The 16,223-nt window shown below is 46.3% G+C and overlaps 1 protein-coding gene across 1 annotated transcript in view; it reads left to right on the top strand.

Moving 5' to 3' along the window:
- Positions 1 to 14,690, top strand: part of AFAP1L1 (actin filament associated protein 1 like 1) — a 70,365-nt gene extending 55,675 nt beyond the window's left edge. The window contains exons 9-19 of the mRNA XM_081900038.1: positions 1,120 to 1,215; positions 1,381 to 1,474; positions 2,210 to 2,362; positions 3,147 to 3,358; positions 5,096 to 5,241; positions 6,359 to 6,437; positions 7,045 to 7,156; positions 9,651 to 9,815; positions 11,133 to 11,311; positions 12,428 to 12,556; positions 13,051 to 14,690. Coding sequence (XP_081756164.1) covers positions 1,120 to 1,215; positions 1,381 to 1,474; positions 2,210 to 2,362; positions 3,147 to 3,358; positions 5,096 to 5,241; positions 6,359 to 6,437; positions 7,045 to 7,156; positions 9,651 to 9,815; positions 11,133 to 11,311; positions 12,428 to 12,556; positions 13,051 to 13,074 — 1,389 coding nt within the window. The 3' untranslated portion in view covers positions 13,075 to 14,690. The remainder of the gene's footprint in view (positions 1 to 1,119; positions 1,216 to 1,380; positions 1,475 to 2,209; positions 2,363 to 3,146; positions 3,359 to 5,095; positions 5,242 to 6,358; positions 6,438 to 7,044; positions 7,157 to 9,650; positions 9,816 to 11,132; positions 11,312 to 12,427; positions 12,557 to 13,050) is intronic.
- Positions 14,691 to 16,223: the final 1,533 nt, after the last annotated feature.

Raw genomic sequence — 16,223 nt, 5'->3', positions numbered from 1 at the left:
GTTCAATTTCTTTTCCGTCTTGGCAGAGCAAGTGTACTTTGGCATGAGTACTGTCAGGAACCTCAGCATTTATTAAAACCGTCTATTCCTCCCTGTACTGGTTGTTTTTAGAACTTCTCTGTCTTTGCCCTTGCTCCATATCACTCACTGGCTCAAAGCACTTCCACCCCGCTGGCCTGGGATGCGACTCTTCAGGTCCTCCCTTCCTCAGAAATGTCAATACTCTGTTGGCACTGATCCAATAGGCACTCTGGTGTGCTGGCTAAACCCCACTTGCAGCTGAGAAATTGCAGTCTCTGAAATGAGAATACCTGAGCAGATGAATTTAATTCACCCAGACCTGTTCTGAAGCCTGAAGACAACCTATAGCTGAAGGTGACAAGGTGGGAAGTGGGTCTTTTGGAAGAAATAATAAAAAAAGTCTGCCTTCCTGTACCCCCAGTCCTCACTTGGGTTTTCTTGGGAAATCTTGTGTCAACATCCATGGCTGAAATGTTACAGAAACCAGAGATAGGAAGAGCAAAAGTCATTGACAACCAGCCAGTGAACTGTCTTGGAAGCTAATGAGCCTTGAGTTAAATTAGGACAAAATACAAAAACTGGTTTTATTTAGGTCAGCGATAATACCCTGCTTCTGTATTCTCAGAGGCCACTTTATTACATTAAAAAATCCCAGAGAGAGATGAATAGTTAAGGTTGGCATATAACTCTATCTCTCCCAAATTAGACATATTTTCTATCCATTTCCTTATGAGAAGGACTTTTTCCCCCAGCCCAGAACTCACCAGAACTCAGTTTTGGCACCTCTTTTTCTAGAAAAAATAGCACTGCTTACAAGACGCACGATGGGCAAACCTTTCCCCATACCCTTGATTAAAAATTTGGTAGTCTCACCAAGGGCCCGATAGAATAACTTGCTGGAGTCCAGTTTGGCCCTTTGATTGCTAGTTTTCAGAACTGGAATCTACTATTTCCCTTCTGTCAGGTAACTGAGACTTGGTGGCACCATATTCCTGAGAAGCCATCGCTGGATGGTTTGCAGTAAAGTGAGCTTTCAGTTGCAGCTGATGGGCTACCAGTGTTTCCGTTGTTTTGACACTCAACCCTCTCCTCCTGCAGGTGATAAAGGAAGTGAGCAATCCCAGTGGAGGAGGACTGAGTGGAACAGAAGTTCTTACATCTCCTCTGCTTACCTGCAAGGTGGACCATGACAAGGTAGCTTCTTGCTTGGAGCCGAAGTAGCAGTGATGTTCATGAATGAATACAATCAGTGTGCACAGTTTTTCTTTTAGCTGTTATAGGGGGCCTGAGCAGCCAAGGGATTGTGAGTTTAACCCTTTCTCCCCTGCTATGCTCACAACAAAAATCTCCTTTGCCCAGAGGTCATCTCAGGACAAACAGACATCTGACTCGGACAGTGTGGCAACCGCAGAGAACGGCTCTTCCATGGCTCGGAGAGAGGCCCATGAGCAAGGTGAGTCCCTGCTTACTTTCCCCTTCCCCTAAAAGCCAGGTGTTGCTTTTGGTTGAGGCAGCAAGAAACGCATCACTTGGACTAGAGCTCCTGAGAGACCTGGGTTTAAATCCCTGCTTGACCACAATGCACACAGGTCTCTGCATCTCAGCCCAACCTACCTCACAGGGTTGTTGTGAAGTTGGAAAGGCCTTAAATGCTTCCCTCAGCTCCTTGGAAAATGGGTGGGAGATAAATGTAATAAATAGATCCTGGGCTTAAAGAAACAAAACCCAGGTTACATCTTGTGTTACAATGACCCCTTTTGCTGTTCCCATTGGGAGCAGAGTTACCATTGTGCCAGAATTGCTAGGTCGGTCGCCCTGCACTTTTCTTTGGGACTAGTGAGTCATGTTGCACACGCTAGTTCTGTAAAAATTGTATCATGAAGGTTAAAGCACTCTGTTTCTGAATTTGCTCTGTGTTGCCGCTATGTTCAGTTGGCTCTTAATACCCGTAAGGGAATACTCTAGCCTGTAGCTTCTAGCTGTATTTCAGACCAGTGTTTTTCATATTTACCCCTTCACCTGACCTCCCTTATCCTCTTCATGACATTTTACAATCTGTTACAATGAGAGAGAGTGTGTGTTCTGGAGGTATGAGGTCAGGGAGAACAGACCTTTAGTTTCCTCACAGTTTCTTTGTTTTGGTCAGATACACCATGTTTGTTTTAAGCTCTGCTTCTTCTCCCTGTAGGGAAAGGCAAAAAAAGTGGTTTGGCGGACTTGAAAGGCTCCGTAAGTCGAGCAGCCGGGAGGAAAATCACCAGAATAATCAGCTTCTCCAAGAAGAAGCCATCCCCTGAGGACACCCAGACATCCTCTACGGAGGAAGACATCCCATGCTGTGGTTTGTACTGGAGCAGGAGGACAGTTGAAATGCAAACCATTGATTAGCTGGTGCCTTAAGAGGGGTCCAGTTGGGCTCCCTTGTCCCAGTTTCCGATTGCACTGTGTTATGTCATACAATACCGCACTGCAGGGGATGCAACAACAATACTGCAGAACGGAGCGTGAGAGGTGGGGGGGATGCCGACTTTTAGCATTGTATAGGGTGCCTCTGAAGTTAGAGAGCACAAAGTCCGCCACTCCGAATATGTTGCCCACCCCCATATCTGATAGTTAAATCTTAATTGTTCGATTGTGCAGTTGTCTTTTCTTACTTATAGGAGTGAATCAGCTACTTTATGGCAAAGACAAGAGCACTGACATTCATAATCTATTTTATGGAAAGAAAAAAAACCACACAGTCCAAGGACTCAGCTATAGAGCTGCAAATAAAACATTTTAAGTGTGTTTTAAGTACAGTATACAATGTGACACTAGATGGAGGTAGTGAGCTTTATGGAAAATTCAATGTGTTTATAAAAATGCTTTTTTGGGGGGAGGGAGCATTTTCAGAGCAGTTTTTATATGTGTAGATTCCACCCAAGTGACTTGGCTGATACTCATTCAGGCAAACTTCTCATTGAGCTAAAGTAATGCTTGGCTCTTGGAACTGATCTTCTGATTTGAAATCTGTCATGCCTAAGCTCAGCATTTCCTTGTTTCCTAGGAGACAAGATTTAGGCCCTTATTTATCTCATAATGGTCACTGTATTGCTGATCAAATGTCTTTGTGCATCTCCTGGCAGGCTACTTGAATGTTCTGGTTAACCAGTGCTGGAAGGAGCGCTGGTGTCGTTTGAAAGGCAACACCCTCTATTTCCACAAGGACCGGACGGACTTAAGGACCCACGTGAATGCCGTCGTCCTCCGGGGCTGTGAGGTGGCACCAGGACTGGGCCCCAAGCACCCCTTTGCGTTCCGCATCCTTCGCAACGGCCAAGAAGTCTCTGCCTTGGAGGTGAGTGAGGATTCACTCTGGACAGCTCTGCTGAGGAAGCTGCAGTCCCTTTGGCAGAGCCTTGATTTGGCCGACGACCAGGGTATAGGCAGACAAGGCTGGGCACCTGGGCATCCTGCAAAACATAGCATTTAAGAGCAATGCCTTGAATGCTGGAAGAACTCTTTAGAGCCCTTCATGTGCGGTACAAATATACATGAAATTCAGGCTGCGGTTAAGGCATTTGTTAAAGCAGTATGGATTGTATACAGTCATACCTTGGATCTCGAACATTTTGGCACCAGAACAAATTGGCTCCTGAATGATCGGAACCCAGAAGTGAGTGTTCTGGTTTTCGAATGTTCTTTTGGGAGCCAAACATCTGATGGGACTTCCGCAGCTTCTGATTGGCTGCAGGAGTTTCCTGCAGCCAATCAGAAGCCGCACTTTGGTTTCTGAACGCTTTGGAAATCGAATGGGCTTCCAGAACGGATTCCATTTGACTTCCAAGGCACAACTGCATCTCACAGCAGCAGAAAATAATTTCTCTTATTTATCATATTAACAGAATTAACCTACTTCATGCTGCTTGTTTCATAAAGTATGATGAAATCTTTAATGTGCCTCAGTTTCACTTAATGCACTTTAACTTCACTTGGACCTTACGGGATCCAAGCAGATATTTGGACATCTGAATGCATATAAAGATCATACCAAAAACATATACATAAAACATGATCTCTAAGCAGACCAAGAGAGAGATTGAGAGCATGCGGTGAAGCAATAGTATTCTTTGGCCACGTGCCCATCTTGATTTATTCATTTCAAATGTGGGCCGAGGTTCTGCCATGCTTTTGCAAAGGCTTCCCCTTGTGGTGCTGTGATAAAAGCATCAGCCTGTGTTGAAGGCATATTGACTTGGGACTAAGTCTTGTTTCTGAATAGACATGCCTAGGATTGCAAGGATTGCAATGTACTCCCCCCTCTCACCCCCCAACTCTGCCTGTGCACTGTCAACCCAAATCACAACCCATTTTCAGGGTCATGTGGGACAGCCTTGAACAGCCAGATATTCTGGTTGAATGTGGATAATAATAGGAAGCTTCCTTACTCAGAGTCAGGCCACTGGTCTTTCTAGCTCAATAATGTCCACACTGACTGGAAGTGGCTCAGCAGGATGCTTCCACTCTCTCCCAGAGATGCAGGGGGTTAGACCAAGGGCCTTGTGCATGAAGAGCAAATGCTTTGTGGCTGAGCTGTGGCCCTTCCCAATAATTTGTTGTTAAGTCGATTAGTCGTGTCCGACTCTTTGTGACCCCATGGACCAGAGCACACCAGGCACTCCTGTCTTCCACTGCCTCCCGGAGTTTTGTCAAATTCATGTTGGTCACTTCTATAACACTGTCCAACCATCTCATCCTCTGCCGTCCCCTTCTCCTTGTGCCCTCCATCTTTCCTAACATCAGAGTTCCAATAATACACACAATATATTCAGAATTCATGTCCCCCCCAGCTTCTTTAGAGACCTTTCGCTTATTTAGCAGTGTGAGCCTTGCACACACAGGATGCCTTGCAAATATTCCTATGGTGAACCGCACAGCTGTAAATTTGGGAAATGGGGCACCTGGTGTAAAGGAACAATGCGCTCTGGAAAGACATGTCCTTGACCATGTTTCCTTGTGGGAAGAGAGTGGCCTTGGCTGTTGCCCAGAGTAATATGTGCTTCCTTTCACTTGAAACTATTGTCTTACTCCTCAGGCGAGCAGCTATGAAGACCTGGGGCGCTGGCTTGGGCTCCTGCTGGTTGAAACTGGCTCCCAGACAGCCCCAGAAGCCTTGCATTATGACTATGTGGATGTGGAGAAAATCGCCAACATCATCAATGCTGTGAGACACTCTTACATGTAAGCGTTTCTTCTGCTAGTGATGCAGCCAGGGGTGGAAACTACCTTGTCCACGTCTGCAGGCAAGAGTGCCTGCCTGATGTTCTCCCTGCCCCCAACAGAGTCTCTGAGGATAAAATTTTCTGTTAAGACCACCTACGCCAGCCACAAATCTGCCAAGACAGATTTTTTGGTGTTTCTAAACCAGGGGTTTGCAGCATAAGGCCCATGGGCCACAAGCAGCCCATGGGGGTCATTTAATTGGCCCATGAACCCCTGCCGCCCGCTCAGGGACCCCTACCAAGCCACAGAAAACTTTGCCGACCCCTGCTCTAAACCATGATCCAAATCAAGATGACAACCTGCTAAAATCATACCTGAAAGGCCAGAATAGAGTAAGCCATTTAGGCTACTGTGAATGTGAGGCTGAAACAAGCAAGCCTGCATTCGTGTTTCCTGGTTTATATCATGGGTGTGAATGTGGTGCAAGCGCTAGTTCCACTTTCCAAGATAGGAAGCATAGAAAACCTCACACTCTGCGCCTCAGGCTTAAATGGCCCTTTTGTGTATCAAGAAAAGATGAGCCCATACTCAAACACTCTTGTGTATGGAGCAGAGAATTTTAAATATCCAAGCTGCGAGTTTAAAAGATTGATATGGAGCAAACATTCTCGATTTCTATGCTGTTATCTCCATAGCACCAAGGGACATTTCACACACCATGCAACGGCATATCCAGATTTATCAGGGAGTGTATATTTGGCAAGCATCTCAGGCAATCTTGTTTCCTGGATAACTGCAGTCACGCTTAACTTCTTAGATGCATACTTAACCTTTTGACTTGATTTGGTTTAGTATATGTGTTCCACATTTCCAACAACATTTTTCAGGTGTGCACCCAATATGATATGTGTGAGGTATCTCCACTCCTGTGTTGCCCAAAATACAGGGCTTGGCAGAAATTTATGATGCAATAGTAACTACCAACCCAATGTAGGAGGGCCTGTGTTTGGATTCATTTTGTGAGTGCAGAGGGTGGCAGGAAGAGCTCAATCGTTCTTGCTGGTGAAGATTGCCAGATTTTGCACTCAGTACTTGAGATGTAGAGCATGTTTTGTCTGTTTCTCTGCCTCTTCAGGTGGGCCAGCTCCTCCCTTGAGAACCAAACAGATGCTTCCCGTGTATTATACGATGAAGTCCCCTATGAGAAGGTGGAGGTATTTGAAAAAAGAAAAGCAGAAATGCAACAACCCTCTTCTCTCCCCTGCTTCCCTTCCCTAACAGCACTCTTCTCCCTGCCTGCATGTGCTTCCAAGTGTTTGGCGACTGACAAACAGTTTTGCCCAAGCAGAGGCACTTGGATTAGCCTGCTTCTCAAGCAGCTATGCTGCATGGGAAGAAACTGGACTTCTTGCTCACACCCATCATTCATTCATTCATTATTCAATTTTATTTGTATGCTACTTTTCCACAAAAAAGAAATGCTCAAAGTGGCTTAAAAAGTAAAGAAATAATGATGCATTTTAGACAAGCACTACAAAAACTATTTCCTCATAACATAGCAAAAACATAGCATAGCTACAATTTCATAGCATAGCAATACAATGACAATAACAATTTCTTAATAACATATTAATAATATAACAACATACCCCCAAAACCCCACATTCCAATACTATAAATATAAACAACACACAGCATCCAAGAGCAAAAATAACATTTCACCTTAATCCTAGAAATACCCTTCCTTTGATGTTGGCCATCATTGTTGGTCTCCTTGACACCTTCTGAAATGATGGCTTCTTTGTGCTTTTCTGTGTGCAGCTGGAAAAGTCAGGGCGGCCGTCGGGGTCCCAGGTGAAGCGCCACGGCTCCTCTTGCAGTGAGAAATCGCGCCGTGTGGATCCACAAGTGAAAGTCAAGCGCCATGCATCAAGTAGGTTTGGATCCTGATGTGCGATGCTTATGGTGGCTGTCTTATCAGCCAGTTGGAATGAGAGGGAAAGACTCCGAGCTGACGGTCCCTAAAGAGCCATTTCCAGTAGTGTAAGCTTATACAACACTCAGTTGCTGCTTGGTGGCTCCACTTCTGTCTTGGTTTTTGCTTTCTCATTATTTGTGTCCTGCTTCCTAATTGGACAACAATTGCTAATTTGCAGGCCGGGCCAAAGTCTGGATGAGTTTAATGCACAGTACTGTACTACCTATTTGCCTTTGCAGCTTCTCTCTTAGCTGAGGTTCAGGCATGAAATGGGGAGAGCATGGCTGACAGAGGAAGAGCCTCTGTTTGTTGGTAGGACCTGTGCTTTGAATGCAGTAGGTCTCAAGCTCAGTCAAGCCTTGTGTCCAAATGAGGCTTCTCCTTTTGGAGCTGCGTCAAAACTGATTCTGTGATCTCCACCCCGTTCCCCTTCGCAGGTCAAAATTGTTGTTAACAGGAACTGATTGGAGGTTTACCATATAGCAATGGCCCTGAACATGTACGATCAGCACTGTGTTACACACACATACACACCCCGCTGGTCTTTCCCAATGCTGCTCAGAGGTTGCTAATAGCCTTGCAAGAACTACCAGCCAAATGGGTGAGGGAGACTGCTTCACACTGATAAAACATTTCATCAGCTTTTTGTACCTCTTGGGAGTCCAGGCCCCTGCTTTGGCATGCCATTCTGACAACCCAAAACAGCCAAACCTAAGGGAAATAAAATTGCTGGCTTTTGAGTACAGCGGTAGTTGGATCCTTTGCCTCTCCAAGTTGGGTCGGAGGGAAAATAAATCATTGTCTGAAACCCTGGAGAGCTGCTGTTACACTAGACAATACAGAGTTAGATGGACCCAATAGCCTGACTCAGTAAACGGCAGCTTCTAAGTCCTAACCTGCCCACATTTCTTATTGAGAAGGGGGAAATCTCAATAGAAAATTTGGTGTACAATCATACTTTGGTTCTCGAACGTAATCCGTTCTGGAAGTCAGTTCAACTCCCAAAACCACTCGAAAACCAAGGCGCTGCTTCCGATTGGCTGCAGGAGTACCCTGCACTCAAGCGGAAGCCATGTCAGACATTTGGGTTCCAAAGAACAGTTAAAAAACTTGCTTCCGGGCTTTCGGCATTCAGGAGCCAAAACATACGAGTACTAAGGCGTTTGAGAACCAAGGTACGACTGTACTGGCAGTGTTTCCCATTTGTAGCTACTGCTTCTGAATACACATGTTTAGGATTGCAGAGATGGGTCTCCTTCCTTCTGTGAAAACTGTTCTCTGCACAGAGCAGGGTTGGGGAACCTCTGGCCCAGGAAGCCAAATGCAGTACTCCAGGCCTCTCTCTGTCTCTGTCTCTCTCTCTCTCACACACACACACACCGGCCTCTCCTCAGGCCACATCCTTCACTGGCTCTGCATTGCACCTTTTGTGAGTGTTTTTTGCACAGCTGGAGTATGACCTTGAATTCTTATAGTGATTCTTGTTTTCCTGCATGAAGGATAGAGAAAGGTGTTTGTGTGTGTGTAAAAATTAACCTGATGTACAAAGACAACATCCACATTTGTTGTTCTACCCACTTTGCTTCTACCTGCCCCGCCCCCCCGAAGGTTATCCAAAAGGGAACATGGCCCTCAGGCTGCAAAAGGTTCCTTGACCTTGGTAGAGAATCCCAAGTTCCTTTTTAGAATCTCCTATGATGCTCCAGGAACGTTGAGCTGAATCCATCTTTGATTCCTGTATGAAAAGTGAGGTTATAAAGAACCAGGCAGAGGGCCTTCTCGGTAGTGGCACCTGCCATGTGGAATGTCCTATCATCAGATGTCAAAGGGATAAATAATTATATGGCCTCCCATAGACATCTGGGGAAGCTTTTGATGTGTGGTGTTCTGTTGTATTTTTGTGTATTCTGTTGGAAGCCGCCTAGAGTGGCTGGGGCAATCGAATCAGATGGGCAGGAAAAAAATCATCATCATCATCATCATCACAATCATCATCATTATTAGCTCCCTCTGAAGTTTGAGCTACAAGAACACCATGTTCCACTTAATTATTTTGTTTTGCACAGGCAGCTCTCCAGTGGCTATAAATTGTAACTGTATCAATAGTTTAAATCAATTTTACAAGAATGCCAAGCTTTGCTGGAAGTCTTAGCAGCTCCAGTTCATAATTGGATGTGCGCTTGTACTCCCTGTGCCAGCAATATTAATAATCAGCAATTTCTGGGCAGCACTGCAGAGGCTGTGTTGGGAAAGCAGGTGTCTTGGTTCTTGACTGTTGGTTCAGTTTCATTTCAGACCACAGTCTGGTGTTGTGCATCTTTGAGCTTGTTCACCCCTGAGCTTGCATTTAAAATTATCTGCTGTCAAGGCAGAGCTAAACAAAAAAGACTCTCACCTCAGGTGCCTAACAGAGGGCCGTGTCTCTTAACTCATCCCCCTCCCCTTGCAGATGCCAATAACTACAAGTACGGCAAGAACCGTGCTGAGGAAGATGCCAGGAGGTTCCTGACTGAGAAGGACAAACTGGAGAAAGAGAAAGCTTCTATCCGGAATGAACTGATGGGCCTGCGGAAGGAAAAGCGGGAGCTCCGAGAGGCTATGAAGGGAAGCTCAGGTATAAGCCCCTGCTGGAGAAGAAATTCTCCCGCTGCCACGTCCCTCACCCCTGGCCATTTTGCACAGAAACCTCTCTCCTGAGCTGCATTTACCTCCCACATACAGTCCAGTATACTGAGCCAGATTAAGTCCTTTAGAGACCCTAAGCACTTAAAATATTTTAGTGCCCCCATATATAATTCAAAATATAAACAACAATAAACTGTAAAATAAAATTTTATTTTTTGAAATGAATGAAACCCAAAGATGGAAAATAATGTTTATTTTTGTACGCTTCCACTTTGTTGATATTTGAAAATTTTGCCAACTTCTGTTCAATGAATTTGTGGGTGAGGAGGCACCCTCTTGTCCTCCTCCTCAGGCGGCAAAATGTGCTGGGCCAGTAGAACGCTGAGCCCACAATGGCCTTGGCTAAAGCACCTGCCCCTTTAAGAACAAAAGGAGGTCTCTGTTATTCCTGATGAAGGAGGATGGCTGCTGATAAAGAAGGCCAACGTAGGAGGCATTTGTTGCAAAATGCAGTGGTACCTTGGGTTAAGTACTTAATTCGTTCCGGAGGTCCGTTCTTAACCTGAAACTGGTCTTAACCTGAAGCACCACTTTAGCTAATGGGGCCTCCTGCTGCTGCACCGCCACAGCAGCACGTTTTCTGTTCTCATCCTGAAGCAAAGTTCTTAACCCAAGGTACTATTTCTGGGTTAGCGGAGTCTGTAACCTGAAGCATATGCAACCTGAAGTGTATGTAACCTGAGGTACCTACCACTGCATTTGCCTCAATAGCAACATCAAACCTGCTGTTTAGTTCTGCATCTTACTTCTCAGCCCTGACGTGTCCTGTGCTGGATATATCCCTAATATTGGGTACTTGCAAAACCCATTTTTCCCCCTCTCAGCACTGGCAGCTTAGCAATAGCTTCAAATTAGCCACAGAAATTGTTGCAGGCTCCTTCCACAGAGGAAAGCCCAGGCGCGCCATCTACTGGAAGAATAATTCTTGGAAATTGCACAGCTAATTGCCTGGAAGCTGGCAGAATCCAGGTCTTTTCGTCCTTACTGCTTTTGATGCGTTGCAGATAATGTGAAAAACGTGACCTGCCTTGCCTCTCGTGGACACGTTAAGAAAGAGCCATCAGCTTCCGAGAATGTTGACCCAGTTCCTGTTTCCCACATGCCTCCTCGGAGGTGGGATTGGGTGGGGGCGAAATTCCCTTCGCCTTTGCCCACCCTCCCACTTTCTCTAAGCTCCCTGGCATGTGTCCCCTTCTCCAAGCCTGGAGCCACAGGCTGACCTTGCTCCCATGTGTCTGTTAAACAGGGAAAGACCTGAAAGAGCTGGAGCATCGCGTTGCGGCCCTGGAGGATCAGTGCAAAGCCAACGAGGCCAGGCGCGTGGACCTTGAGCTCAAGCTCACCGAGGTGAAAGACAGGCTGAAGCAGTCACTGGCAGGAGGGCCGGCTCTGGGGCTGACTGTGACCAGCAAAGCTGAAAACAAGGTGAGGAGGAGACAGCTGCTTCCTCTTTCCGCCTTGGACGGTTAGGGCTGCTTTCCCACATAAGCACAGAACAAAAATGGGCGCACACAAAAGCCCAGGGAGCCAGGATTATTGGAACACAGGAAGCTGACTTCTGCTGAGTCAGACCACCAGTCTGCCTAGTTATGTATTGTCTACACCAGGCTTCCTCAACCTTGGCCCTCCAGATGTTTTGAGACTACAATTCCCATCATCCCTGACCACTGGTCCTGCTAGCTAGGGATCATGGGAGTTGTAGTCCCAAAACATCTGGAGGGCTGAGGTTGAGGAAGCCTGGTCTACTCTGACTATCAGGGGCTGTCCGGGGTTTCAGAAAGGGATGTCTCCCTGTCTTACTTGGAGATGTCAGGGATCGAACCAAGGATCCTCTGAATGCAAAGGAGCTTGCCCTACCCTTCAGTAATTGCTGATCCTAACCTTGATGGGGGTGCCCAAGCGATCATAGAATTGTAGAGTTGGAAGGGATCCTGAGGGTCATCTAGTCCAAACCCCCAGCCTTGCTTCAAGCCCCAGAGAAAGGGGATACTTATTTAAGGCATCCATTTGCCACTCCTCCCAGGATGACTCCCAGAATAATAACAAACAATGGGGAAACAAGTGGAGCAGCAGAGCAAAGGGCAATCCGTTTGTAGCAGGGGTAGCCAGTGTGGTGTTTTCGTGATGATGCTAGGCTGCAAATCAGTTCTAGCCAACATGGACCAGGGTTAGGGGTGATGGGACTTGCAGTCCAACAACATCTGGAGGGGGCACCATGACAGCTAGGCCTGTTTTACAGAAAGTCTTGTGTGTAAAAAGAAATCCAACAGCTGCCTCCTCTTCCTTGCTTGCTTTCCACCAAACCTCAGAAGACAGGGGCCAGCTCCACAAGGGCCTCTAAAGATTGTCTTCATCGACAGGTAGATTGGCGTGAGAGAAGGCAACCCATCCTACTAAGCTTTCCACCCCTGTTTTCTCTTTCACAGAGGCCATTAATGCCGCCCAAAATACATTTTAGCGATAGCAACCTGGTTTCTCTAGTATCTCCCCCTGCTTGAATCTCTGAACAACTTCTCGGTTTCTTGCTACGTTTCCTTGCAGGAGCCTGCGCCCCAATCAAGTGGAAGCCCCTCTGAGCACCTGGTCCCGGTTAACTGCGCAGCGGAAATGAGGAAGCGAAGCCCCTCTCTCCTTCCTGCCCACAAGGGGAATGTGCTGCAGAAGGCCAAGGTACAGCCGGCTCTGCTCTGCTCCCCTAGCTGGGCGCCAGCATTATACTCCCTCCTCATTGCCTCTCCCAAAATCTTCAGGACTCACACAGGGGTAGGGAACATCAGGCCTGGGGGCCAAATGCAGCTCTCTTTATCTGGCCCTTGAGACCCTTCCCAGGCCACACCTGCTTTGCACAGGCTACACCTCTCATAAGCCTTGCTCCTCATCGATCTTGGGTGTTTTTCCCTGACTGGGATGTGTCTCCAAACTCTGATCATGCCTCTGGCTTACCTGGATGGAAGGTGAAGAGGCATGTTTGAACATGTGTAGAAACAAAGCAATTTACTGTGCAAAGGTAAAATTTGCATGCACTGCTCTGTCCATTTTAGTCTCTGGCCCGGTCCACCACCAGCATACCACTTTGGAACCAGGGCTCAGCAGTCTCTTTCTAGCCTTCATGTCTCCTTTGCAACCCAGGACTCATCAGCTCCGCTATTTCTCCCTCTTTCTAGGAATGGGAAATGAAGAAATCATAAAAGGGTCACTGGGCCTCCATCTCCGGGAAGAACCCCTCTCGAGCATTGGGACACATTTGGGAAAGGCTAGAGCAGTGCAAGAGCCTCTCATCCCTCAAGGAAACTGCAGAAGGATGCTGGGGGACTTGGTTCTTCAGCAGGGAGAGCACCCACCCTCTCGCAAATGAAGGATTACCAAGCAAAACTGATGTGGGTGAAAGGGGAGGGAAGGGGGAGTTTGGGAAGCAGGGTGGGTAAGGGAAATCCTTTCAAGGATTTTGGGTTTTTTAAGTGTGTCCTCAGAATTCTCCTCTTTGAGTGGCCTGTGAGGAGCACCTCAAATAGATCTGGCATGCCAGCTGTCTAGATTTTGCTCATGGTTAATGAAATTAGCGAAGAGCCATTAAAAAATTGGAACGTAGATACTTTGGTCTGGTGGGGAGAGATGATGATGATGATATGGTTTGGAGATCCTCACTATTCATGTCAGCCAAAGACCTTGGGCAAGTCACTTCTTCACCTTTCTTGCTGCAGCTCCTCTCTTGCGTTGGAAACCAGGTGAGTGTTCCTCACCACAAGGAAACGAGGCATGACACACAGAAGTGCCTTGCAATTGATTCTGTCGAAAGATGCTCTTTGCAGCCCTTGACACCGTCAGCCTGCTTCCCTGTCCTGCTCTCTGCCAAACCAGATCAAGGCAACTACTGTTGACTTAGGCCCAGAGGCAAGGGCCCGACAGGGAGGAGACATTGTCCACGTGGTGCTTGAATTTAAATCTCAGGGCTTTTCATATTGACCTGTGCCGGAGCACTCCTGTCAACTTCTGTAGTCTCTCTCAGGCTGCCATTTAAGCTTTTAAAATGTGTTGGATAAGATCAATAGCTTCAGGAGGGCAAGGAGTAATATCGCCTCCCCCCCCCCTGCCAACAGACTCTAAAAGTGCCCAAGTGTTGTAACAGATCCATATGCCCACCCCCCACCCCCGCCTTTGCTGCACATCAGAGCTAGACTCGCACTTGTAAGTGAGAAAGGGGAGTGAATAAATGGACTGATGTGGCTAGAGAAATGGCTTCTGCAGGGAAAAAAAAATCCCTGTTGCAGGGCTATTTTATTTTTTTAAGGGTGCTGTTTCTGGTCAGCAGAACAGTGGCTGAAGACTTTTCCCTTTCTGTGAGTCAGCCACTAGAAGACAGTATGTGCATGCACTAAATAACAGACATTATGCTGCCATTTCTAAAAATCTTTCTCTCCGATCACGGGTGGGATGGGTGGGAGAGTGTTTTGGGTGGGTCTTGTTTCTGCAGTGTGGGGAGCCCAGCTGCCTTCAGGTGTATAAAGTTTCAGGCCTGCTTCATTCATGGAATACAAAATCTAAAACTTGAGACCTTCCGAAGAGGCCCCAAGGTGAACCCTACAGCAAATGCAGTGATCCTCTTTGCTGTGTCATTCCAACAGACCAGAAGCTGTAGTGACCTACTTTTCTTTTATAGGGGGAGGTGGTTAGGATGCTTATCCCTTTGTGGGTGCATATTGTGGCATACATTTTTACTATTTAAGATTTGTTTGCACTTTAAGATCTGGATCCCCTCCCTCTGCTGTCCCCCCCCCACCCCAATAAAATATGATCTTTGTACAGAGCTGTATGTGTTTGTTTTTTCTTCTAAATTTCAAGGCAGTTTTGGGTTGTAAACATAGAAGTTGCAGCAACATGCCTGTTACTTATGGTTCACGTAGAAATGTGTATGCATGCATTATCTATCTCCTAGGTTTTGGTAGGAGAGTGGCTGTAATACTTCACAACAACTTTGGCTCCAGCTTGATGCTTCCAAAATGGCACAAGCTTAAGACAGAATCATGACCTTTTCTGGTTTAGAGGAGGATGATACTATCTGTAACTAGAATAGACAAAGTAGAAACTATACCATCTGTATGGGAAGCCTACCCCTTAATCATTAGCATATTTATTTCAACAGAACAAGGAACCAAGTATAATGCCAGACCTTCCAAGGGTCCCTATTTTCCAGGGATGTCCCTGATTTAGAGAAGGCATCCCTGTTTCTGATTTGATCCCATAATGTCCCATTTTTACTTAGGATGTCCCTATTTTCATTGGAGAAATGCTGGAGGGTAAGGAGTTATTTGACTCCCAAGCTGTCTAAAGGCAATTCTATAGTTAGGGCCACCCCAAACGTTACAAAATAGTGAGCAAGCTTTCCAGTTCTCCCAAAGTCCTCATTACTTTGGATATCTAAAAAGACAGAAGCAGGCCAGGGCAAGGGGATCGGCTTGATGTTGTAGACACTTTAAGATGGTGTGTAGGAGATTGCAGATTGAAACTGGATTAGGTCATGTGGGGGGTAAATGAGAGGGGTGAGGAAAGAGTAGGAAAGTGACTAAATCAGGACAGAAGTCCTAAAGATTGCAATGTAAGCTGTGTACACAATGCATTTTTTCCCAGGCTCCCATATTCTCCCATTGCTGGTGTTGGAAGCAGAGTATACCTGCCATTTGCCACATTAGCCACCTGTATCTTGTACAGTGCTAACATGAGTTACGAACTTAATTCGTTCTGGAGGTCCGCTCTTAACCTGAAACCGTTCTTTCACTAATGGGGCCTCCCGCTGCTGCCATGCCACCGGCGCACAATTTCTGCTCTTGTCCTGGGGCAAAGTTCTCAACCCAAGGTACTAGCAGAGTTTGTAACCTGAAGTGTTTGTAACCTGAAGTGTTTGTAACCTGAGGTCCCACTGTAGTTTCTTGAAAAGTAATGCTTTTTTGGTGTGCTTTCCCTCAAGCCAGCTTCTCTCTGATTTTGAAACATGAGCCATGGGAGACAGCCATCGCACATGCACCGATGACAGATTCGCTGAAAAGGAATTGGGGGGGGGGAATTGCATGCACAGGAAAACAAATTGGGCAATGCCCATCACGTGAAGACATCTCGCGACATAACAATGCAACTTGAAAGGCAGCAAGTGGAAACTACCTTGCTGTATTTTAGGTTGTTAATGTGTACATAGCCTTAGTTGCCTTTTCTTCTTGTTCAAATACCGGTAACTCCCAAAATCTCTTCTGACTGTGCTTATCTGAAGTTTCACAGGTATACTGCGTATGATTCTTGTTAGTAATAGATTTAAGCTGCTAAATGTTGACTTGTTAAATGTTACCTA

This window comes from Podarcis melisellensis (genome assembly GCF_964234715.1).
Source record: "Podarcis melisellensis genome assembly, chromosome: 2".
NCBI lineage: Eukaryota > Metazoa > Chordata > Lepidosauria > Squamata > Lacertidae > Podarcis > Podarcis melisellensis.
Note: the sequence above shows the minus strand (reverse complement) of the source record. Positions and strands in the feature narration are given on the sequence as shown.